This window comes from Taurulus bubalis (genome assembly GCF_910589615.1).
Source record: "Taurulus bubalis genome assembly, chromosome: 3".
Lineage (NCBI taxonomy): Eukaryota > Metazoa > Chordata > Actinopteri > Perciformes > Cottidae > Taurulus > Taurulus bubalis.
Window position 1 is genome coordinate 35,288,735 of NC_136591.1, and position 25,165 is coordinate 35,313,899.

Here is a 25,165-nt window from a genome sequence, read left to right on the forward strand (position 1 = left end):
TCAAAGTTGTAAAATTACAGTGCAGGAATACCGTCACAAGTCCTGGAGCCAACACTTTTACTTTAAAGACCCGATTCTCCCGTGTTTGTGTGTCAAAGCAACGAATGGGGACAACGATGGAATTCAAGGGAGACCGCTGCAGACGGCACTTGCTAAAAGGGTTGCAGTGCGGTAGTAAGTGTACTTTGTTAGGTTCCATCACCGGAAATAAATAATTAATGGGAAGAAGAAAAGAAAAAGAAAAGAAGAAGAAAAGACAGTCACATTTTGGGGGATTCTTTTTAATATAGATTTAAAAAAGAAGTTCGCAAACATTTGTTTTTGTGTTCTTCAGAACAATGTGACAAGGACTTGTTTTCCCTAAGTGATGCCATAGGAAGCCGGTAGTGAGGGCGGCTCGTGAATATTTAGATACCACATAATTCATGCTGAGTGCGGGCGACCTCTCTGTGGCTCCATTCCCACCTCCCTCACCTGTACCTACTCCTCTCTTTCTCATTGGACCTCTTGGAGGAGCTGCTGCAGCTCCGGTCCTTGTGGCCGTGGCCCCGATCGCGGCCCTCCTTCCCATGTTGGTGCTGGGCTTTGCTGTGTTTGTGGTCCCGGTCTCTGGAGCGGGAACGTGAGCGGGATTGGGAGCGCTGGTGTCCCGTCTTTCGGTCTCGCCGGCTGTCCCTGTCGTCCTGGAAATGTCACAGCAGTGGAATGTAAGTTCAAGGCTTGTATTGAGCATTTACCATTCTGTGCTACTTTATACTTCTACTCCACTAAATCTCAAATATTTATACTGCACTAAATGTGTCTGACAGCTTCACTTACTTAGCAGATTACAGTATTTTCTTCCCATTCCTGTGAAAACCACGTATCTCAGTGAATGTTTGCGACACACTGAAGTTCCAAAGTTTTGTGTTGAGAAAGCTCCCTTTCTTCTGAAGTAATCAAACTCTTGGATCAGCTGGAAAACGCATCATCACAATAAGCCGAGCACATGAGCTCATGAAAAGTTGACTTCTTAGAAATGCATTGTTCTCACAGGACAGGCACGCTGATAACATCTGGACGTGTAGAATATGAAGCATGTCTGTAGTTCAAATGAGCACAGTAAACTGCAACGTGTACACATGAATGCAGCAGTGACATTAATCCACAAACACAATATAGAATTGTAAAAATGTCTCTTTCTGAACCATCGTGCAGCGTCTTGTTCTTGTACAAAACGGAGCACACAATCTGTTTGTAAAGAAGACGATCTACAACCTAAAAAGCACGACAGACCATTCACACATACCGAGTGACGCCATCAGACATCTGACTGAACCCAACCAAGCTTTTGTGGTAGGTGGTTACCAACTTTAGAATTGATCTGATGCGATACCAAAGCTAAATATATGAGGGGAAGGAGCATGGGGGCTCTTTCTATGCAGTTTCAAACCACTAAGGGAGAAGTTGAGAGGGGATGTGTACTTCCTGGAAACGATGCATCTTTAGCGGACTAAACACAGACAGAGGTTTGAACAATCCTGCAATCCAGCACTGTTCAACCATCTGCTCTGTTTGGGATTTACTGGCTGCCACTTGAGTAGATGGGATTTTGTGGCGCTCAGCCGTTTATTGAACTATATAATTAGAAGATATTGTCTCATAACTAGAAGTTAACGGCACTCAAAAGAAATGCATCGTCTCCAACGGCCACAAAGAGATCATAAAGCTCAGTCAAGACTTCAGCAGGCATTTGGCAAGTTAACCTTCTCCATTCAACGCGGTGTTTACCCGAGTGATGATTACATAATATAAATCTGACTGAGAAGCATGACATTTAGTGTTGACTGTAAGCAGTCTTTTAATTTGGCATCATGCCATGAAGCCTGCCTCACCTGTCCAGCAGGATCCCTGATCCCCTAAATTAAAAGAACACATCGATGTTTTCAGAATAAGAAAAAACTAATTCTGGTGTAAAACCCTAAAACAACGCCTTGAATTTGGAATGTGCTGCCATTTGGCCACTGTTCCAAGTGTGAGGCGGTTACTCAACAACGATCCGAATGAGTGAACTTGTCTGTCTGTCAACAACCTGGTTACTGCACGCTAACAATGAACTGCAACTCTTTGCATAAACAGCTGCTGGTAGGTTTATTTTAAACTAGAGACAATGTTCCTGAATTTGTGATTAAACAAATGTAAAACAGATGTTCCTAGCCGCTTCCTTGTGTTAAAAAAAAAAAAAGTTAATCATACCTTTTCTTTTCAAATTAATACAGGCACTAGACTCCCATAGACTTTAGTTTAGACGTCACAAACACACGGGAAACAGAGTTAATGTAGAAAGCTGCATAGGGGAGGCCATCGAAATGTCACCATGGTTACTCGCTCTTTTCTGTGTTACTTACTCCGTCTCTCTTCAAACGGCTGATTTGGAGCGACGTTCAAGTGCCACTTCGACAGAGACGGACGGAATTTGTGCCACTACCGATCAAAAACTACTGCAGAATTATTTCTCCTGGGAACGAATGAGTCAGATTTGATCCTTTCCCACTGAAGACAGTTGTTGTTGTTTTTTGTCCAATGGGAAAGGGTTTTGTTGTTTTGTTGCACCATTGTTTGCACCATTAGTGCTGTTAGCACAGTTAGCTTCTAGCCGCCGGCCTGGTCTGAATTTTGAAATCAGCCCCTTTAATAATGCATGTATGCAATGAACTCAATCAAAACACCTTTGACTGGTGTGCTACACCCTACTAATATAACCAAAGAGAGTATAACACAATACTGCAATGTTGTTGTGTTGGCTTGAGGATGGATACCTTGTGCTTTCTGGGCTTCCTGCTGTCCTCGTCATCAGAATGATGATGGTGCCTCTTCTCCTTATGCTTCTTCTCGGAGGGCTGGTGGCTCGCCACCTCCTCTTCCTCCTCAATTATTAGGTCGTACTTGGAACTATTATGAAAAGTTATGGAAATCTCCAGGAAGTTGAGAAATCAATCGGCCACCGCAACAGTTTGAATAGCGCAGACTGATACGTTGTGACAGGAAGTGGAAAACTAAATCCCTGCCTATTAACACACAAGGATACTCTTGTTTCGGCTTCACTTGATCCTTGAGGGCAAGTTTGGATCGGTTCTCCGCGTCCTTCTCGTAGGCGTTGAAGTCATCTTTAGTATACTTCCCACCTAGGAAACAGAGGAGGCAGATTTAACTCAAAGCTGCTTATGGAGACTCTGTTCGGATTAGGGTTAACATGTTCACCCTTCAGAACAAAAAGAGAGACATTCATAACAGGCTTCAGTACGAGTACCTTTGCCCTTCCATTTGATCTTTGAGACCGACTGGCTGAAGTCTACGTGAATGCGTCGATCGTCGATGAGCACGTTGTCCATTTTGAAATAGGCCTTTTCACAATCTTCTTGCTTTGGAGACCGAAAGCATAGAAAAAAAGAAAGCGGTAAAAGGGGAAGTGTAATAGATGTAAATGTCATGATCTGGAGAAACAGATGATGTAATAATGTTATTAACAAATGTCATACTTTGAGTGGTAGTAAGAGTAATAAAACCTGTTGAGGAAATAACTTAAATATGATGTTCATCTTTATGAAAGCTCAAACTAACAAAAACATTTTTATTATCAATTAATCTGCTGATTATTTTCTTGATAACTGTTTAGAACAATGTTTTAGAAACGTTCCTAAACCGAGACAAATTAGACCACTAAGCCCCATTTAATATGATTTTGCCCCAGGGTGCCCTATCTGACTGATTATTTGCCGTTACATGCTATTTTATAGAAAGTGTGTGAAAGCCATGACCAAAGCAGTCATCGTGTTACTTATGGATGGAAATAAAGTACAAAATTCATAATTCCCCTTTTGCTGGGGAGCCCCTGGAACCCACTCAAGGACTCCTGGAAACCACCGATTTAGTCTTTAAAATATAAAAAAAAAAATTATGACAAATGTCAATCACACTTTCTCAGGTGACGTCATCGGTTTTGTTTATCCAACCAACAGTACAAAGAGGTTCAGTTTACTAAAGATATACAATCCTGGCCTTTGATATGTCAGACAACAATTCAATCATCAGATCTCTGCAGCGCTAAATAAATAAAGTGTGCAAGCATGAAGTCGCACTTCAAAAACTAAAATTGTGTCGCGCTGCAAACAAACTTCCTTGTTGCATTCTTCTGCCTGAACATAACGTACTGTAATGTACAAAAACAATTCAAAAAGGAAAACAAGCGTAACATCTTCCTTCAGTTCAGAATAATTCACTTGGCATCTGCCATCAGAGATCTAAGAACAAGCAAAGCATTCATTGACTGCTTATAAAAGGCGTTCGGAAAACACTGTTTAGGTGCATATTACTTAAACTATTAATCTTTCATATTTTTTGCTAAAATGATTTCACTTTATGCCTGGATGTCATGTCACTGGTGGAAGTCGGTATATCTCCAACAACCTGCCCAGCGCCCTCTAGTGGTATAGATGTTCACTGCACTTCACATCCAGCACTACGGTGCACCAAACTCCTGGGAACGAATGAGTCAGATTCGCCTCATTTAAAAAGGTTGAAGGTGTTCAGAGAACTGAAGGCCAGTGAGTGGCAAAAGACAGTCAGACCGAGTTCACAAGGTCACATTTTTATTCCCACAGTGGACAGCTAAATATAGTATACAGCTTTCACATCTCTAGAATACTTCTCTATTGTAATGACTCCAGCAGCCCATGTGATATGGTATCAACACGTCATAAGAACAACAAACAATGGTGTTCATGACTGACTTCCATGATTCACATCCTGCAGGGGGGTTTTCTCCTCCCGTCACTTTCACTAGGTGATATACTTCTCCTGTCCTCATAAATATGTAATTGTGTCTTAAACATTATTAACAAATGTCTTAAAAAGGAGAGCTTCCCTGAATATTTTTTGAGGAAATCACAACTTTTCTATGTATACTTTCATCAATACATAACTACAAGAAGGAAGACATATTGTAAATCTATGCAATATGGTTCATGATTGTCTTGTTAAGTCACCCTCATTGCACATACTCTCGTAGTTTGGAAAATATGCTTACGCCCTTTCTGTCAGAGAGCACACAGCAGTCTCTCTATGCTGTCTGGCAGAACTGTGAATATTCACACTTGTTGCAACTATTGCACTTGTTTATGCACTTATTACAACTATTTACTATTTAGTGAGTTTGATATTTTCACTTCATATTGCATCTCAATTCATGGAAGTTATTTTTCCTTAACTAAAAATAATTAGCTCAAGATCCATCCTCATGTCGCCAGTTTGCATCAATTCACTTTTGTGTGCATTCTGACCTCATGGTCATTATGCTGGTCATCAAACTAGGCTGAGGCTACTCTGTTAGGCTGTATATGGTGAGCTTGGGGGGTTTTCATGTTTATGATCACACTACCTGTCGTTCGTTGAACTATTTGAAAAGTGCGGGGTGTCTGCCTGAACGGTGCTTTGGCATGTTCGACGTGTTACTCCCTTAGTCTGTGTGGCTTTAAAACACGTTTTGCAGACGATCAGCAAAAAGCTCCTGAACTCCACAGTTGCCAGTCTACCGCAGCATTGATCGGTTAGTTAGTTAGTGTTATTGTGTGACTTTCGGATCCAAGCTAACGTGGCGTCCACAGCAGTACATTGCTTAGCTTCTTTAATGGTTCCCTTGTCTGCTTCTCCAAACTTGAATACATATAGGGAACACTGGGAAGCTACAGAATGATTAAAAAAAACGTAAGAAAAAGAAAAAAAGGACTCGCCCTTTAAACTGTACACAAAACGACACAAAAGTGCACATACGCAGTTGTCATTAGATAGTGTACATCACTTGGAAACACAAGATGCTCACCTTATCAAACTCAATGAAAGCGTAACACAGGGAATCTCCACTTTTCCAGTCTCTGATGATCTCACAGCTACACACAACAGAGAAACAGGAGAAAGGCTTTAGACACACACACACGCACAATTTCCACATGTACAAATCCAATATAAACATTTTGATCATAAAACTTGGATGGTCACCTTTTTATAGTCCCGAAGCGAGAAAAGATGATCTCCAGGTCCTCGTCCGTGGTCACTGGATTCAGTTTGCACACAAACAGCACGTTCTCTGGAGGCCTCATATCTGCATCCGGCAGGTCACCCACCTGGAGGAATGTACGACAACAGAGAGTGTATAAACGTCTCAGACTGCACCTGTGGTACATCTTCAGTTGCCTCTTCTTCTCACCATCTCCAGCAGGATGGCCTGGGTCTTGGCTTCCTTCTCCTTCAACCTCTCGTCCAACTCCTCCGCTGCTTTCCCATCCGTATCGTCGATCACTTCGTCCGCTCCGATTCGTCCGCTCTGCACAGAAACAGCTGTTATTGAGGCAGAAGATGCCATTTGTACATTTACTGTATGCATCGGTCATGTTTCTCCCTCCAGATGAGGTTTCTGGTTTCAGGTCTCGAAAATCTGTTTGCAGGTTATCTTAAGTCAAGACAGTGTTAGCTTTATATTTTTGTATGAGGGGGAAAAAGAAAAGTAAGAACTCTCACAGCCTTAATGAATCAACAGCATCATGGCACTCACATCTAGCTGCTCTTTGGTGGGCTCCGGCGATCCATCAGGCACTGGCAAATCAGGAGGGTCATCGAAAGGGTCCTCCAGGACCACCGTGTGGTTTAACCTGCAAGCAAAATTACATTCTCATCTCATGACTGGAAAAATGTACACTGAGATTTTTCTTTCTGCGATATAATACATGCATTTTTGGACAGATGGGATGCCACTCCATGTACTGTATAGGCGGTTTATCTGTATTTGGGTTTGGGTATTTGTGTCGCACCGTCAGGGTGCGGGGGAAACGGTGCAGTGCAGGATGTGAATGGAAACATATCCTGCATGCCAACGTCATTTCAGTTTCATAGCACTGGAGATGCTGTTCAGTTTCATGGCCTATTGCGTAATGTTACCTTTTTGGAAAAGGTTTGTTCACTGTAATACAGAAGAGTTTCTTATTTTTATAATGAAAAGAATTTTCCAAAGTTGCCAGTGGGCAAAATACTCCCTCAGTAAAGAGGATTTTTTAATATCTTTTGCAAACTTGCACTAACGTCTGTTCAAAATAGATGAAAATAAACAAAACCGTGACTCCTAAACCTGGATATGAACCCGACTGTGACTTCTGTGTAGCGTTACAAATCTAGTTCACCTGATATCCTGAAATGGGACAAAGTCCTTGTCCACGAAGGTCTCATTGATTTTGTCTAAGACCTCCAAGCCTTCCGTCACTTCCCCAAACACAGTGTGGACTCCATTCAGGTAGTCCAAGTTCTCACCCGTGGTTATAAGGAACTGAGGACAGGAATGACAGATTACAGACATTATGCAACACACCCAGCAGGGAGCGTTTGATCTGCAAGTTTAATATGATTCACGCTGAAAAAGCAAAAACTCTTCTGCATTCTTCATTTAATCAGCCGATTTATACAATAAATTATATTCAAGTATTTTTTTTTTTAACTTAGCTGATCAAACGTAACCATCAAACCAGTAAAAGGCATTTAATGTTACTTTTTGCAACTTGCAGGGCAAACAACTGCGTCTTATTCACCTGGGAACCGTGTTGATTGTTTCCGTTGTTCACCATGGACACCGTCCCCTTCTTCCTGTGTTTAATGCGTGGCGCTTTCTCCAAATCAAAAAACCGGGCCTGGTCCCCATAAATTTTGCTAATAAATCACACGGGAGAGAGAAAAGAAAGTGTCAGTGTTGAACTTGCGGTGTAAAAAAAAAACCGCAAGGGCGAGGATGACTGACCTGTAGATAGATTCTCCTCCACGTCCCGTCCCAGTGGGATCTCCGGCCTGCACGATGAAATCTCTCTGAAGAGGAGACAAACACAGAGTTACAGCAGTGTCCACCTTCAAAGCTGGACCAATAAATGAGGTGTCTTCACCAGAGCCTGATCATTAACAGAAGATACACTTCACGTTACTTTTGAGACAAAACTGTCCGCTGCTTTGTTAAGATCGTATGCTTGGATGGATTTTAGGATGTTGTGACAATATGATCACGAGGAGACATTATAACCTAGACAATATTGACATCCCCCAGCTGTAATTCAGAGTCAATCTAAGTGGGGATCACTACGTAAATGTAGATACGGTGTACATCAAGAAATTCCCATTGCAACATCGGCTGGTATTGTTTTTGGATTATTGATATATGGAACCTGAGCACTGCCACGTCAACTTGCTCCGGAGACCCAGTGCAACAGTGTGTGTCCTCACTACACACACTGCCCTGTGTCCAGTCAAGAAGCCAAGGACAGCAGTCATGCACCCTCGTTTGTCAGAGTTTGGTGAACAAGAACAACAATGATATAGCAAGTTGTGTTGCAGCTATTGTTTGGATTTGCACCAGGGGACCTCAGGGCCTGTGTATTTTCTAAACTCGGTTTTTACCTGCATGGGCAAATGCTTGGACTAAAATGAAAGTGTTGCTAAAAATGCATCTACATATGAAGCTGGGTGCTAGGTCTATACAGTTTTTCAATCGCGGTAGGGCATAATAGCGCCCTCCTCCGGTGAGTTTGCGCCACGGTCCACCCGATATTGACCCAAACCTTTGTTGTTACAGAAGTCTGCAAGGAACCGTTAAAGTTTTACCTGGACATTGTGGATGAGGCAGTAGTTGTAGTACTTTATCTTGCATAGTTTCAGGAAGTTTAGGCAAGCTGCGAAATGAGAAGAATAAAAAAAGAGCACAGGTTAAACCGACAGTCATTTCTACGACAGTGAAACACAGACAAACCACACGGCTATTGAGCGTAAATGAAGGAAGGACACATGAGGGGCTTATTCCGGTTGTGTTGTTCATGCCGGTTTACTGCTTGCTAATGTTAAAGAGGCAAACGAATAGACGCAGGCAAGCTAACAGCCCGAGCTAGCATACTGTACACTGCGCAGGCGCCGGTTAACGGCCGTTAAACTCAACCAGCAACCGGCTCGCGAGACGAGCAGCCGTCACGTGCGTATAATTTAATATTCTTACTTTTGGGCCTTTCTTCTGTGAACAAATCAATGACAATATCGCCCAACGTCGTTTCAAGGAGCACCGCCATGCTGACGTCCTCGGTCTCGCGAGAGAAGAGTGTTTTGGGGAAAAACTCCCCGCGCATGCGCAGCTCACGCGTCTCGCTCAATGTTTTTGTTTTAACGAACGCTGTCGTCTTGTCTGGCTGTTATCGCAAAATGGAAACGGCGGGTCTAACGATAGCAATGAGCGTCATCTCGCTCCTGTTCGCCTCGGCGACGTGCACGGAGTCTTCGCCCAGGCAACTGAATACGGTAAAGTGTCAACAACAGCGCACTGAGCCAAACCCGGTGATGTTGACGTTAGCATCGCGTTAGCCTAGCTCCCCCCCCCCCCCGGTCCTCCATTGTGTCACTAACCTCACGTCTGGTTGTCTCTTCTCTTTAATTATTGATCTCCAGGAAAACATCCTGATCAACGTGACGGCGGGGACGCTCGCTAATACGCAGCTGCAGGACTCCAACAACCTGCAGGTATACGGTAACGCTATTGGGCAACTTGTGTAACGTAGACGAAGGTACGGAGCTGGGTCATTTTTCAATCATATACATTTTTTCCCCAGATCAATTTGAACATATCGGTGGGCGAAGAGCAGGTGCTGGTCAATGACATCCCGGTGGAGCTGTCGGGGGTCACCAGGTTCAACTGTCAAGCACTCCTCTGTGGGTTTTCCTCTCATCACTCGTGACCAATCCAAGTACTAAACTATAATAACAGAAACCAGAAGAAAGTATGGATCTAACCCTTCAGAATAGACGTTGATAAAAAGGAAGTATTCCGCAGGGCCATTACATTGCAATTGCTTTAAAATGTGAGGCAAATTGCATGAATTGCTTAACTCTCAAATATATGTTTGTTCGGTTCAGCATATTTTGTTCCTCTTTTACTGTAGATTGTTGCCACACACCTTTGTTAAAAAATATACTTAAATTCTATCTGTCGCACTTTAACAACCCCTGCTTTTCTTTTGAGGGTGGCGACTAATATCAGAAATGATTCCCATCACAAACAATCCGTCTGGCAAAAACAAACATGTTTTACTTGATAAAGGACGTGACATTTATATCATAATCAAAAATGTCACGGACAAGGTTACTGCTGTTGAATTGATGGAAGTTAAACAATGTTGGAGGAATGGCATGAGCGCGTAAATTGAATACTATTTTTCCAGTAGACGGCATCAATGGAACCAGTGAGTTTGAGTCTGGGGACTTGGTGTCCACGGTCACTCGGGTGATGGTGAGCCAGAACCGACTGTACAGCGACTCAGAGGAGGTGGTGGCTCTGCAGGTGTTCAGTGAAGTGATCGAGATGGAGGGCAAAGAGGTAAGAGTCTCTTGGTCATGATAATTAGAGAGACTATACTCACAGAGCCTTATTCTTGCAACTTTATAAATGATATAAATCTTTTCAGAACGGATGAATTAAAGTAAAACAACTTTGATTTGTAACTTAAGCATTCGTATATGACTTCACACCCTTTTTGGGTTTGTATCCTGTAGGTCCAGCAGCCTGACATGTGTGAGGTAAAAATCCTGATGAGCCCAGATTTCCAGAAGCTGGCTCAGTTTACCAACATCTACCCCATCGGACACAGCGAGATCTTCAGGGTTCCCAGGGAGAACGACGTGGTTGTCACAGATCCGCCAAATCCCAGAAAAGGTATGAAAACCCGGCGCCTTTCCTGAGCCTCGTTGTTATTGTAATGCAGACACTCTATACTAGTCCAGTTTAGTGTGTGCGCTCTCAAACGTTCCTGTTTTAAAATCAGACGAAGAGCAGCTGATGTCCCAGACCACCAGCCAGTACCCCTTGAAGCACACAGAGACCACGCAGGAGGAGATCGCAGCACCGGGAAAGCTCCCGGAGACGCCGCTTCGCATGGACCCGGACCTGCTGTACGACGTCAGATACGACGATGAGTTTGATGTCAGGGAGCCGAGCCAGCCGGACCAGATTCAGATGGAAACTCCGCCCAAAGAATCGATATCCTCTTACTCTGTAAGTCTGGCACCAGACCTAGTTGATGGCGTTGTATTTTAAAGATACAGCAACTCACTGGAAACCAGTCAAACATATATAGTTTTAGAGATGAATTTGTACATTTACTAGTTCTCACATTACCAAAAGACTTAATACCACACTCTGCACTTTTCTAGACTTTTATAATTTTGAGCTAGCTAATACGGTGCATGGAATTCCTGCGGGAAGGCAGAAAGCAGCTTTATAAACCAGACAACCTCCCCATAAACTTTCAGGCCTTCGCCTTTTTATAACATGCAGTACTGGTCGCGTTCTTGTGCCGGCAAAGGAAATGCTCACGACTGCGTGTGCGTCCTTTCCTCAGGCCATGTGTCAGTGGGTGGAGGGAGTGAGGGAGCGTCTGAGGCGCTTCAGTTCCGAGTCGCTGCCTCTTTTCTTCCTGGTGATGTGGGTGGTGGTGATCGGCGTCGTCGGGTCAGCGGTCATCGTCAAGATCTTGGACATGTTCTTCCCGACCTGTGAACACAAGTGAGTTTGCGTCGTGGGGATTATGAGCACAAATAATCTGCTGGAAGGTGTACTTAACCGTTTCATCGGCGACCAAGCTGACCTTTCTTACTTGATAATCTTCAAAATGCTGAGCTCTTTTTTTTTTTTTTTTTACAGGCACATTTTTCATCTCAACCCTGTCACTCTCATGCCAGAGGACGAGAAGCACACTCTGCTGGAGAGCATAGAGTTAGAGGCAGAAGAAGAGGAAGAAGAGAAGAAGCCTTGAATGATAATTTACTTGGGCAGCTCCTTTTTAGTTTCAGTTTGTTCTTATTGATTCTTTAACTTTGGTTACCGTCTTACATTTTCAGCATTTATCGTGAGCTTGCATTCAAATTAGTGAACCAGCTGGTTTTGTTTTCACCTCGGTTAACGCCTTTGAGCACAATCGCCTCGGAGTGGGAGCGGGCCACCAAACTGATTTCCTGCTGGTCCTCCTCAAATTTAGTCCCATGTTTATTAGTATGATAGAGAAAGTGAGGGATTCACAGCGCCGATTTTGTGACGTCGGCCGCGGTGGTTGGAGCGTCGGTCACCCAGCAGCGCACCAACCTGCGTCTGCAAAACGAGCACCGCCGGTCTGAACGCGCATTTCTTTGCTAGTAGTTGAGGTTGCGACCTCGCCCGGTCACAGACCGCCGAAGTCGCACTCCGCACGATGCGAAGATGCAAAGTCTGATTGGTCAGATGGAATTGATGGAAAGCCCCCTTCTCTCAAGTCACAAATTACTCTACTTTGTTACATGTTCAAATAACACGTTAGTTTTTTTTTTTTACAAAAAAACGACCTAAATCATTGTGTGTGCTTTACATTTCACCATGCCGTAGCAACGTGGCTCATTCTTCCAAATTTGCCTTCATTATTGTTTTAAAATGTAACGCAAGAAACCAATGTCATATATATATATATTTATGTATAGACAGTTAATATATATGTATATAAATATATACATATATATTTAACTGTAAAAATGATTAAGTGACTCCCGCGAGACTTACTGTGTGGTTGCCAGGCAACCAGCGGAGACGAAGTCAGGAAGTCGGTGCTTTGACCCTTGCATCCGACACTGAGCAAAAAGGGAAATTGGCGCACATTCCTCAAATGTTGAACTATTCCTTCTAAGCAAACACAGACAAGACGACCTAAAGAAGCGCTCAGGAAAAAAAAATACTGGCAGGCTGAAAGGAGACCGACGACATAAGCAGATATGAGAACTGTAGGTTCAACAAATGAATATGAACAAACTGGACATTTCAGGGGCCGCACCCAATGAGTTTGAGTCTTTGTGTTCAATGAAAAGACGTTCTCGATGTAGCAGCTCTTGTACAGGTCACACTTTATTCTCACACAATGCTTTCTCCAAAAAATACACCCCACTGCTGAATGTGAAGAAAACTAAGGCAGAAATGCACTATAAGGAGTTTACTCAATCCCCTGTTTAATGGGAGGCGGGCGACGCCTCCTGTCTGTCGTACTTTTGACTGAAGATAAAGAAGAATAGACTTTGCATCTGTTGTTTACAGATAGTTCAGATAAAGTAGTCATATTTAACCTAAAAGGTTAAAAAGATGCTGCTTACTGTCTGGAAATGTTATTACAAATTGTGTGTCTGCACATTGAGTGAGACCTCTTCTAAACCCTGAATGTCACTACTAAAACAAACCACCTCCCTTTAAGGCCTGTTTTCCACTATTGAGGCTCATATATTGATTGTGTTTCTTCACAGTGCCTCTGTGACTAATCAGGGGGTGGGGGCGGGCTTAGCGATTGATTTTCTTTGATTGTTTTGATGTGTGGTTTCCTGTTGCCAATAATGGAGAGGGGAAGGGACGTTGTTCAGATTGCCTATGCACTCCAAGTGCTGAGACTGAAAACACAGCGCGTGCACCAGACATTACCGCAAATTCAGTGTGTAAATTATCGTTAAAGGAACAGAATCTGCACTTTGTTTTGACTTTTGGAGTGAAAACTGGACTTCACTCTGCATGGATGGTTTTTATTTTTTGGGGGGAGATTATGGACACAGGATTATGTGTGGGGGACCAGGGAGGTGGGCACAGGGCTACTTATTGGTTGAAAAAAGTGGGTTTAATCAATCCAAAACTCCAAGTGTTTCAACATGGTTTTTGTGTTCTTTTATTTTGAAATGTACTCGTCGTTCTTTTCTTTAAAAACACCCGTAAAACGTCAGCTAGTATGGAATAGTATTAGTCAGGCATCGGAAAGAAATCGAAAACAAAGTCGAAATGTTAAGAATAAAGTCAAAATTTCAATAAGTGCGCCATTTAACCCTATTTTGATTTATTCACAAAAGTTCAATTTTATGCTTTATATTTCGACCTATTTCTCAAAATTGTATTTTTACTTTATCCCTCCTCCCCTTCTTACCTGGCCCTTATACTCCTCCGTAGCTGTGGCCCTCACTGAGGTTGTGAACTTGTCTCCCAGGGGCAGAATGCATGATGTACTGCGTTAGCATAAAGGTGCATGTGTAGTCTAGCTAGTGAATGCAGTTTGCTGTTCTAGCAGCAAGTTCGACAGCAAAACTGAAAAGCTGCATGACGACTCAAAACCGCTCAACCCGTCTTGGGTTCAGCCTCAAATTCCAAATTGAGCAACTCTCATCACAACCAAGTCCTGTAGATGACACTAAGTTAGACTGCAAGGCAAACCATGTCGGGCATGAATCCAGATGTGTTGCTGAAGAATAAAATAACAAACATATAGTTTGATTTGCTCTTTGTTTAAATGTGGGAAAACCCTAATGTGTTATTATTTGAGACATTTGTGTGCATACATTGTATGAATTACAGCTGGACTGAGTATTTGGGTCTATAATCCTTCTGATTAAATGCTTTCCTTATGACCATCAAGCCTTCGTCCTGTGTGATTAATGTGGTTGCACACTGGACACTCGCTGCATTGTTCTGTCCCTGAATTAGGAGTATATCAGATGAGGACTTTGGATTTGAGTGAGCTGCCAAATGTCCCGAGGTGGGAGACTAGTATCAGTCTCAAGGGTTTTCATCACTTGGGACGTCGGCACTACTGGACTAGTCGCCGGCTTCGAGTTACCTTTTCATGGGTCCCGGGATTCGGCATTACGTGGACCGGATATTTTTTGGAAGCCTCCCTCCCTTCCTCTCATTCATGTTAGAAATTGGTCTCCTCAGTATCGACGGTTCAACAGTAGCTCAGTCAGTTATAATTGAAAGTGAAGGTTTCAGCATGTTGTCCCCCCGCCCCCTCCAGAAAACGTAATGCAAGACAATGTTAATATCTATCATCAATAACTTTATTCATAGAAATATCTTTTTTAGTGTCATCTCCAAAAATGTGAAAGATCCCACACAGTTCACACACATAAAATCAAGTGCACTAAAAGAACACAAAACAAAACAGGAGTAACATTTGATACGATTAGATACATCGCTACGCAGTAAATATTATGACACAAGGTAGCGGTAAAACATCTCTGGAATTGAAATTAACGGTCAGTGTGTTGCAAGAAAATGTACATCCTCCGAATTGTCCATTTTTCCTCAAAGCTACGGTGTAATTTGTCTTACATGTTGAGGATTTCAGGATCATTAAAAGAAACGTCAGAATTTGTGAGAAATAATAACCATTTTCAGACGTCGAGTCTTAAGTCCCCCTTTTAAGATTTTTGCATAACATTAACATAATGTACAATATGAAGAGGCGCCACTTTTAAAAAGCATGTATTTACCTTCAATATCACCTGACTGATACAGAAAAATGAACCGCCACAACCTCCCACACACATTGTTGTCATCCGACAACAATAGTTCCACATTTTTGGATTCTGGTGTTTTTCAGCATGACCCAAACTCGTCAATCCACTTTTCATACTTCTCCAGGTCAGTGGCGGACACGGATTTGGACACTTTCCTCATAGCGGACTCAAAGTCCTCCATGGTGGTGGGCATGTGCATCTCGTCCCGGGAGATGTTACGAATCTCCTCTGGCGTGAGGCCCTCGATTCTCCGCCGCATGGCCATCAGAGAGGCGTCCCTGCGGCAAAGCAACAACAACGCTAAAAATCACTTGAATGTTCCTACAATAATCCATTCAGGCTTTGCAATTATTGTGCTCTTAAAGGCAATCTTAATTTTTTCAGTAAGAGGTCCCGTTTAAGATTTGTTGCCAATTTATTTTTACTGAGCATTTCAAATGACGTAGGGAAATGGCACAACACTTTCGTTGAAGCTGTCTAGCAGAACTTTGGGAGCAGGACCACCTCAACTTTTTTGCTTCCTATAAATACCCACGAAACCTCTTCCTCTTCTTCTCTCCCTTTCTATGCCCATAAATACCACACATTTCCACTTGTGTTTGAACTTTTTGCTGCGAATTACCCTCTATTTCCCCCCAAAAAGCTATTATCTTTTAGTTCTTAGATTTCTATTATGACATGTTTCCTTTATTTGACTGTGAATATTATACAGAAACGTACTGCAGGGAGAGAAATGGCTATGGCAGGGGTGTCTTTAGGCCTGTTTTTAAAAGTTTTTTTATTTTGGTGATGTCATTAAATTAAACTATTGTTTCTCACATGGACAAGTTATTTATAACCAACATGCTACATATGTGCGTGCCCTCTGGTTTGTATGTTTTCTCCCCCTTTAAATTACAATCCAATAGCCTATCATCGTACTTAACTATAGGGCACTAGGACCTTGGGGAAGCTGCTGCGCTGGCTTTCTCACTATTCATGTTTTTTCTTCTTCTATTGAATGGGATATTTGACACTGAACTAGTTCATCTTTATCTCAGTGATAGTGTCCAAATGAGCATAAAATAATCACTGGTTTGTAAAAACTACACAGACAACAAAATATATGTAAATGTTGATCAAAATCCTATTCCCTTCTGCTCAAAATAAAACAAGTAAACAACTCAAAAGTTGACACTGTCAGGTCCATTCTCCATCCATTGGATTTGGGAGTGACGCGGATATAAAAGCTAGTTTAGCCGTCTTTCATTTACAAGCAGGAAAAGTATTTCTCTCATGCCACTTCTTTCAATCCTAGAAACGCCCCTGGGGTATGGCGTGCAGCTGTGTTTATGATATGATCCAGTAGGTCACTGGTGGACACCCAACCCTTATTGCGTTTTATTTATCCTAGCAATGACACGTATTGCCGCAATGACACGTATCGCCGCAACGATTATATTCTTTGAATACATTTGTTGTTTCATCTTCGTTTGAGAACAGAAACTACCGTAAAGATCAACATTAGCACTGTGAAGGATGGGAAACAGCTGAGGTGGCTGACCTGCACACGTTGGTAATGTCGGCTCCTGAGTAACCCGCCAACTGCTCTGCAATCTTGTCCAAGTCCACATCGCTGGACAGCTCCAGCTCCGTCAGGTTGATCCTGAGCAGCTCCACTCGTCCTTTGGCTGCGAACGGTAATGCAACAGTGAGTGGAGCATCAACCAGGTAACATGTATAGAAGGCTCACTCGGACTACCGACCGGGCAATACAGACAACTGCTCTGGGGTCCCTAAAGGCATACTCTGCTTTAAGGTCTATTTGACGCTAAATGGACCATAATTTACTAAATGAACATCATGCTGTATTAAAGAAGACTTGAAACTAGAGATTGAGACCATAAACTCAGGAGTACAATGTTTACTGAGGGAATAAATCAAGAGAGTAGAGTCATTTTCTCTTCTATACAACCGGAGGAGTCGCCCCCTGATGGACATTAGAGAGAATGCAAGTTTAAGGCACTTCTGCATTGTTTGCAGCCCGGAAATATGCACCACTGAAGCATTAGCAATGATGATCAGGGCATGTTGTCCTGCATTAGACTCTGATCTTGAGGCCCTGTTTTGTAAAAGGTGCCCTTTTACAAAACTCCTAAATTGTTTCTGGTCATTTAAAATACCAAAAAACTGGCATATAACAAACCTTGAATCAGGTGGTAATCCAGACAAAGGTTATTGCTGCTCAAAACTAAATATAATGAAACTTTGTGCACTGTACTGTACAGAAAACAAGGAATTTGGGGGCAGTGGGGGCTAATCTTGGCCACAGGGCCTCTCAAGCGGGTTAATCTGCTATGAGCCCACATTATACAGTTAATAAGGCTGTTGGAACTTGTGCAGTCCGTCTCTGTGCTGAACAGTAAAAGTTCACAGGTCACACATAAGTCTGCAGTAACTGTTTTTTGTTGTTGTTTTTTTCTTCTTCTTTTTAAAATGGTGAGACTTATGGAGGCAGTACTGTCAAGAAGTAAAAAAAGAAAGAAAGAAAGTGTACTTGAAGGCAGAGGGATGTAGATCCTCTTCTCCAGCCGTCTTCTCAGAGCCTCGTCGATGTCCCATGGGAAGTTGGTGGCAGCCAGCACCATCACCATCTTTGATGGATCATCGTTTTCTGACGCTCCACCAACACCTACACAAAAGTCACAATAATGGAAAAAGCCTCAGAAAACTGAATGCTTCAATTGTGTGCTATTGTTGTTCGTTTCCCGCAGTTAAAACGGTATATTTCAAATGCTGAGAAACAGGCAATACTGCAGAAAACTAATGTGACTTACAGCCTTTCTAAGAGCGAAAATAAAATGAGTAAGTGATACAATTGTGGTTGTGTTATGCCTCTTAGTCATCATACCATCCATCTGCACCAGTAGCTCTGCCTTGACTCTCCGGCTGGCCTCGTGTTCCTCTGAAGTCCCTCTACGGCTGCACATGGAGTCAATTTCATCAATGAAGATCGTAGTGGGAGCGTAAAAACGAGCCTGACCGAGAACACAACACCAATATACAAATGTCAAATTAATTGAATTTCAGAATGGATGCCTAATTCAGATTAGGTCTGCAGAATGTATCTGTCCTAAACATAATCTATAAATTCCCCTCCAAATTCAAAAAGGTGTATTAGGAGACTTTTGACCACTAGAGGCAGAAAGATTCGCGGAAAACTTGACATACCTTATGAAGTTATGGTCCACAAACTATGGAGAAAAATAGCTTTGAGCAAAACTATCACGAGAATCTATTTAACTTTTGAACTGTGGCATACAGGAGAGAAGTGAATTCTGTCAAACCCCAGTTCTTGCCCTAAAAGTACGCAATTTTTACTTGGGCATGTGATGTACCGTGTGCTTTATCCGACTTTGTCGAACTTTCACAGGAACCTCAATGACAACCCAAATTCCAAATATGCCGAAATCGTTTGAGAATCCTCGAAAAACCATGACTTGTCCCATAATTAAAGACTCACCATTTCAAAGAGAAGACGAACTAGCTTCTCAGACTCCCCTCTGTACTTGGAGGTGAGCGTGGACGAGGAGACGTTGAAGAATGTGGTTCTGCACTCGGTGGCGACTGCTTTGGCCAAAAGGGTTTTCCCCGTGCCAGGAGGTCCCACCATAAGCACTCCCTAAAGAAAAATGGGGTTGGTGTAACTAGTGTATTGCACGCTTTTATTTTAAAGTAATGTTATCAGAACAATATAACAGGCACTCTCGGAGCACCAGCAAGTTAACATACAGCATATAAATCTGTTTTCTTTTCTTTTTTCTGAACAGGTACCAGCAACATAAACAGTTCAGTAGTAAGGGTCCCTGTGAGGGACAAGCCACTCCTTCTTTTGACCATGTTCAGTTTGTTGCTGTTCTACTTCAGCAGCACTTGCTGGACTGTGTTTGAAGGCCCTAAACTTTTCTGCATTTGGCCAGGACATTGTCAACCGCACTGTTCTGCAGGGATACTTGTGTAGTCCGCTCCGTTTCATACGTGCATTCTCCTGACGACGGTGCGTCTTGAAGGAAGCTCATACGCGCCGTCATTCGTTGCGATTCTAAGGACGCTAGTTGGCTGCATCAATGCTGCGTAACGCCTTTAAGTGTTACTTCAGGCTCGTAGTACTCCGGTGATAAGACAATTCCAGTTTGCAGTGGTTACAAATAGCTTTGCTTTTATCAACTATGTCGTCTGGTGGAGATTTTAAATGAAAATGTCTATTTAAAGTGCTATCTAACTATCGCAAAACAAATACAACCAAAATCTCTTTAAATCAGCACCTTCCATGGTCTTCGTATGCCTTTGAAAAATGCTGGCATCCACATCGGCAACACGACCGCTTCTTTCAGGAGTTTTTTGGCGTCTTCCAGGTCTGCAATGTTGTCCCTAAGAAACAGAGTGGACACAGATTACGACGGGTAGATCTCGAGAAGGCCGGTGATCATCCCACCAATTCTTGTTCAGGCTGAGTGAAACATAATGGTGTGTTTTTTTCAGTGAAATCCAAACAGCAGTCCTTCCTGTGTTGTACGGACGACGTAAGGCTGGACGATTGAAGAAAATATCAAACCTCGATTTGAAATCATCATCACACACACACACATACAGGAGAAACCTCCCAGATGTTCCTCTGTCTAATCTCAAACATGAACACACTAAGGGACATTATTAAGATGATCGTGCCAGAGGGACCAACTCACCACGCGTGATCTCATGGGAGCGCAGATGCGAACAAAATGGAGGCTGATGTGGTGTAACAACTTGAGTTTGAAGTTCAAAGCTTTTAAGGGGATATGTTTGAAATGATGATATACTGAGCTTATAAGTCTTTTAAGTAGACAATTCAGCTCCCATTTATTAGACATTGGCCAAACTGCTAGTTAGAAAACAGCACAACTAGCCAATGACAGATGTCGAAATATTCTAATCTAATTAAACTAATTGCTTTCAGAAGTTGAAAATGTCACCTTTAATTGATCAGACAGTGATTTTTGCTAAATTAGTTGCAGGAAATGTTTTGCTTTGTGTCGTTTCAGTTGAAGGTATATTCATATATTCAAGTGGTTATAGAATGAAGAATAATACTTAAAAGTTATGAATCAGATTTTCAGAAAAGAAAGGATCAAGAGGATCCACCATCTTTTAAAATTGCCTTGTTTGCTATCACACATAAGACATAAGAAGACTGAGATGATTTCATAATCTCTCAGCGTCCAGTACAGCGAAACATCTGGGACATCAAGTCTGGCTTACGACAAAGACTGGAAGCAGGAGTCAACTGCTATGACAGCAAACAAGCACCCACATCTCTGATGAACACGTACCACCTCACATTTGGATTCTGAGATATAATATCTCTCTCCAAAGCTTCCACAAGTTCTTTATCATAACCCGTCCCGTCAAACTTCTTCACTTCTTTATCCTGGAAATCTCCCTTGTTCTGGAAAGCAGACAAAAAAACCATTATTGCTCTTCTCTGTTCCCATTAGGTTTAGTTTCTTCCAGACAAAAACAAAACTGGAATTACAGGCTTCGTGTGGCTGTAGGGACGCAGACTGTTTAATCAACAATGCAAATAGATGTTCCTAAATATAGATTATGCAATATAATGAGGGCGAAGGTGGTGTCAATAAACCACCGACAGGTTGCTCACCTTGTCGTCCTTTGCTTTGCCAGCGGCCTCCTTCGCCTCCTTCTTGTCTTTGCCTTTGGATGGTTTGCCTCTGTCCCCATTGGCCCCACGGGGCGAGTGCCTCTGCTGGGCCCTCACAGCCACACTCAGCCTGTTGTTGGGAGGTTTGCTGTCCTTATAGGGGTTGGCTGGCCGCCTGACGGGACAAGGCGAATGTCTGCGAAAAAGAGAAGTTCTTCAAGTCAATTTCCCGCTGATTCCAAACAATTATATGACGCATACTTTGTTTTGGGATTTATTCATGCTCAGGGCACTTATAAGTGATGCAATTAGCTTAGTCCAAGGCAATAAAAAGCATTGTCAGTTTAAAATCCAAGTAATAAAAAAAACGTTTGAAGCCGAAAAAAAGGGAAGAAAACCAGAAAAACTAAAGAGGCATTATGAGGTTTACAGGCCACCTTTCTAAGGGGCAGAGCAGAAACAAAAACAGGCCAACGTTATGGACTCACATTCACTAATCTCAATCATATGACCACATCAGAGCTATTGTGAACAGACAAACAGCTTACACAACCCCGATCACAACTCTGTGTTCTGCAAAGGTGAACTGGGAGTGACTAAATTGGTATCACAGTGAAGACAGAAAATCGACTTCGGCAAAGAATGAGAAAGCTTTAAAAAAAACTAAACAATAAATCAATACCGCTGCTCCACGTGCACAGGCCTTGTTTCGTAATCATCATGGTTACTGGGTTTAGCGGGCGTCGTGTGCTGTTGAAAGTTCTCCAGAGTCGACATTATGTCCTGAACTTGTCGATTCTCTTCGCTGATTTCCTGCCACAACTGAGAAGCAAACACAAGATTGCACATCGGAAAAGGCCGGACTTTAGGGATATTATGTTAAGTCAGAATTTGTTTGTTTGTTTAGCCAAGCATGCACGCATGCATGCATGCATGCATGCATATACAATAAAGAATAAAACATATGGAAAAGTAACATGCTCTGTAAGTTGTAATAAATGCAAATATAAAATAAAGAAATTAATATAATACTGAATGGATATACATGGACTACGTACAGTATGTACATGTTAAGATATATTGCTTATAAAGAGTGTATGATATACATTGACACACTGACAGATGTACATATTAAAAAAAAACGAACTGAATTACAAAATGTTAAATCCGTGGATGGCGCCATCTTGTAATAAACACGTGCTCTCCCGTTTTGTCTGATGTGTGGGGGTTTTACGCTGTAATTACCTGCTGCCATCTCTGCTGAAAACTGCTGTCCCGCACGGTGTACACGTACTTCTTGATTTGTTCCAGCAACCCGTGGTAAAGAACGCTGGCCGAGCTGTAGTTTCCCAGCAAGGCATATTCACGTGCCAGCTTCACGTTCTCGTTGATCTCTCGTAGACTCATGGTGCTGCGGGAGTACAGACAGCAAGTCCATGCACAACGGTTATTGCAGCTACTTTGACAGCATTGGCATTTTTATTTTGTATTATTATTTTAATGGTCACATCAGGAAGCAGAGGGTGTTTCATACAAATAGCTCAGAAGTTCAGGGTTTATACTGATACATTCCGACAAGACTATCAAACTACACCAGGATGATGGTGTCTCATAAAGCCCACATAGAGCGAATGTGATCAGACTGAGATTCAGTCCCGCAATCACGATGGAAATGACCCTAGAAAGGAATCTCTTTGAGACCTGCATGGACAGGAGGAATGATTAAAGTGACCAATAACTCTATAAATATGCACATGAGCATATCATCTACATCTTTAATACAACTTTATGTATTTAAATTATGTATTTTGTCTCACCAAGGTCAATATTGGTGCATTACTGATGTGATTCTTACCAGCCAGATACGACATTAGACAACAGTGTTTTCACTGTCACTACAAAACTCTGTGTTTCCACTATCCATTATACTCATTGAGTCAGAGCCGCCCACTGACTCGATTCGTACTGCCATAGGAATCCTCAATGCATAATAATGCCTTTATTCATCACTATACACCAAGTATCAGATCAGTAGATATATCAGGAAATATATATTACATTATATTTCATTTAGCTTACGCTTTTATCCAAAGCAACATAACATGCATTCAACCAATTCAGAACACATGAGTGGCACAGTAAAACTCATGTGTTGAATAGGCAATGTGTTCAACAATGTAATGTGTTCAATGTAAACTGTGTGTTGTGCTATGTAAAAATCACCTCATTACTAATGAAATTCAAATAAATAAAAGTCAATATTTATGAACAACCTTGCTTCATTTGTAAATTTGTTGAATTTTGTCCACTCATATCTTGATTAGAATTGATTTTCTTGATTTTATCCAAAAAAAAAAAAAAAAGAGTAGCACTTTAATTCGTAAATGTGTCATAACAAAGTTAAAGGGCAAATATTAACCATATTTGCTGTTTATATTGCTTCTAATTGGGATGAAGAAAACATCTGTTGAGTATTTAAACATACAATTGTTTGATTTGACACCTGCTGAGTAACAAAAAAATGAACACCATACAAGGGTTAAACTACAAAGTGCTATAAGTAAGTGCTACTAAAGTGCTAAAAACGTGCTACTTTCTTTATTCAAGGTATAGTCGTATATAGTATATATATATATATAAATACAAAAATGTACATCTATGTATCAGCTAATTATGAACATCTTGATCTTTGTTTCCCTTGTGCTTCTTGTTGTCCTGCTATTCACAAAACTCCCGTTGTTACTTTGATAGTTTGTATTTATTTACGAGCTAATTTACGTACAGTTTAAGGGCATTTCCCGCATCCAGTGAAATATGAACTCACATTCTTGCTCCCTGGATTATCCGGAGCTCACGTTACGCCCAACCGAGACACAACCGTTTGTTTGTGTGGCAAACCGCGACACAAAGGTCTGCCGCACAAGATGCTCCCAGTACTAAGAAGAGACTATTAGCTCCTCTGTTTATGTTGGAGGAACACGGAACAGCTGTCGGGCAAAGTGGCTGAACTACATGCTACATTAGCGTCACCGCGTCACGTTATCAGTTAACGTCACGAGCAACATCCTTCACTCCAACAGACAAAACATAAAAGAGCACCGCTGAAGTTGGTTTGTACTAATTGTTGTGAGTAAGGAAAAGTACACAAACGGGTGTGTAGTGGGTTATACTCAACTTGTCAGATGTACACACGCAGTCCTCGCAATGGCAGGTCAAAGGGAGTTTACGGAGATGAAGATAACTAAACGACCCGTAGCCGTTTGTAGTTCTGTTTACATCCCGGAAGTCAGCGACGGCGAACGTTCCGCGTGCAATAAAAGCTCTCGAGCCAACTCGGCTGGGGGAGTTTGCACTTCCGCTCATGAACTTCAAAATAAAATGGAGTTGCTTTCAAACGTGAAGACAAACGTGACGAATCGATAACAACGTGCAGGACAGGAGTAACACCTGGAACGTGGACGTGAGCAGCAAAGGGAACTGACAAAACTGTTTTCAGCCTTCCCAGAATATTATACATCAGAGGTTCAACTCCAGTTTGGCGTCAATTAGAATAACACCATACTGTATTTTGTTCTGGATATAAGACCAAAACGAAATTCTCTTAAAATAGAGATGAAAATAATATTAATAATAATAATAATTAAAGCTGCTCGCAACTGTGAGCGGGCCTTAGTATATATTTTTTAAATATATATTTAAAATGGCACTAGACTACATGCATCAACATAATACATTTGAAGTGGATCTTATAAATTCCCTTCATCAGTTCCTTAACGTATAGTCCTGAGAAATAGGCAAACATTTACGGGAAAATCACACAAAACTTGAAATGGCCGACGTGGTACATACGCCTACCAAAGTTTTTATATCTATGTCAAACGTACTGCGAGGGCTGCTTTGTTGAATTTTGTTGAATTTTCTCCTTAAAAGTTCATTGGAACTTTTTTGTCTGAACACAATGAGATATCAGCAAGCTTTCGATACATCTTGATGACATTGAACTATTAATGATCCACAGAAGATTTTGTAAGAATCGGACCCAGCCTTTAGGAGGACAAGAATGTGTTTTTCCAAAAAAACAAAGTGGCGGAAAATCTATTT

At 41.9% G+C, this 25,165-nt stretch overlaps 3 protein-coding genes across 3 annotated transcripts; 1 reads left to right on the top strand and 2 right to left on the bottom strand.

Annotated features, from left to right (window-relative positions):
- Positions 1-276: 276 nt before the first annotated feature.
- On the bottom strand, positions 277-9,122 carry ppil4 (peptidylprolyl isomerase (cyclophilin)-like 4; the record flags this gene model as incomplete). Its single annotated transcript, XM_079214641.1, has 13 exons — positions 277-683; positions 2,799-2,931; positions 3,068-3,164; positions 3,290-3,401; positions 5,858-5,924; positions 6,034-6,158; positions 6,242-6,358; positions 6,587-6,683; positions 7,209-7,351; positions 7,611-7,728; positions 7,817-7,881; positions 8,668-8,735; positions 9,053-9,122. The coding sequence occupies 13 exons, from the start codon at positions 9,120-9,122 to the stop codon at positions 471-473; spliced, it is 1,425 nt and encodes a 474-aa protein (XP_079070767.1). The 3' UTR covers positions 277-470.
- A 102-nt stretch (positions 9,123-9,224) lies between these two features.
- ginm1 (glycoprotein integral membrane 1) lies at positions 9,225-12,134 on the top strand. Its single transcript, XM_079216256.1, has 8 exons — positions 9,225-9,348; positions 9,496-9,567; positions 9,657-9,756; positions 10,266-10,420; positions 10,597-10,756; positions 10,866-11,095; positions 11,442-11,605; positions 11,744-12,134. Exons 1-8 carry the CDS (start codon positions 9,253-9,255, stop codon positions 11,853-11,855), a joined length of 1,089 nt encoding a protein of 362 aa, XP_079072382.1. The 5' UTR covers positions 9,225-9,252; the 3' UTR covers positions 11,856-12,134.
- Positions 12,135-14,917: 2,783 nt separating this feature from the next.
- On the bottom strand, positions 14,918-24,329 carry katna1 (katanin p60 (ATPase containing) subunit A 1). Its single transcript, XM_079215629.1, has 11 exons — positions 24,240-24,329; positions 22,310-22,475; positions 21,747-21,886; positions 21,065-21,260; positions 20,736-20,851; positions 19,692-19,797; positions 18,890-19,048; positions 18,278-18,404; positions 17,924-18,058; positions 16,931-17,057; positions 14,918-15,665 (listed from the first exon to the last, which is right to left on the bottom strand). Exons 2-11 carry the CDS (start codon positions 22,469-22,471, stop codon positions 15,467-15,469), a joined length of 1,467 nt encoding a protein of 488 aa, XP_079071755.1. The 5' UTR covers positions 22,472-22,475; positions 24,240-24,329; the 3' UTR covers positions 14,918-15,466.
- Positions 24,330-25,165: the final 836 nt, after the last annotated feature.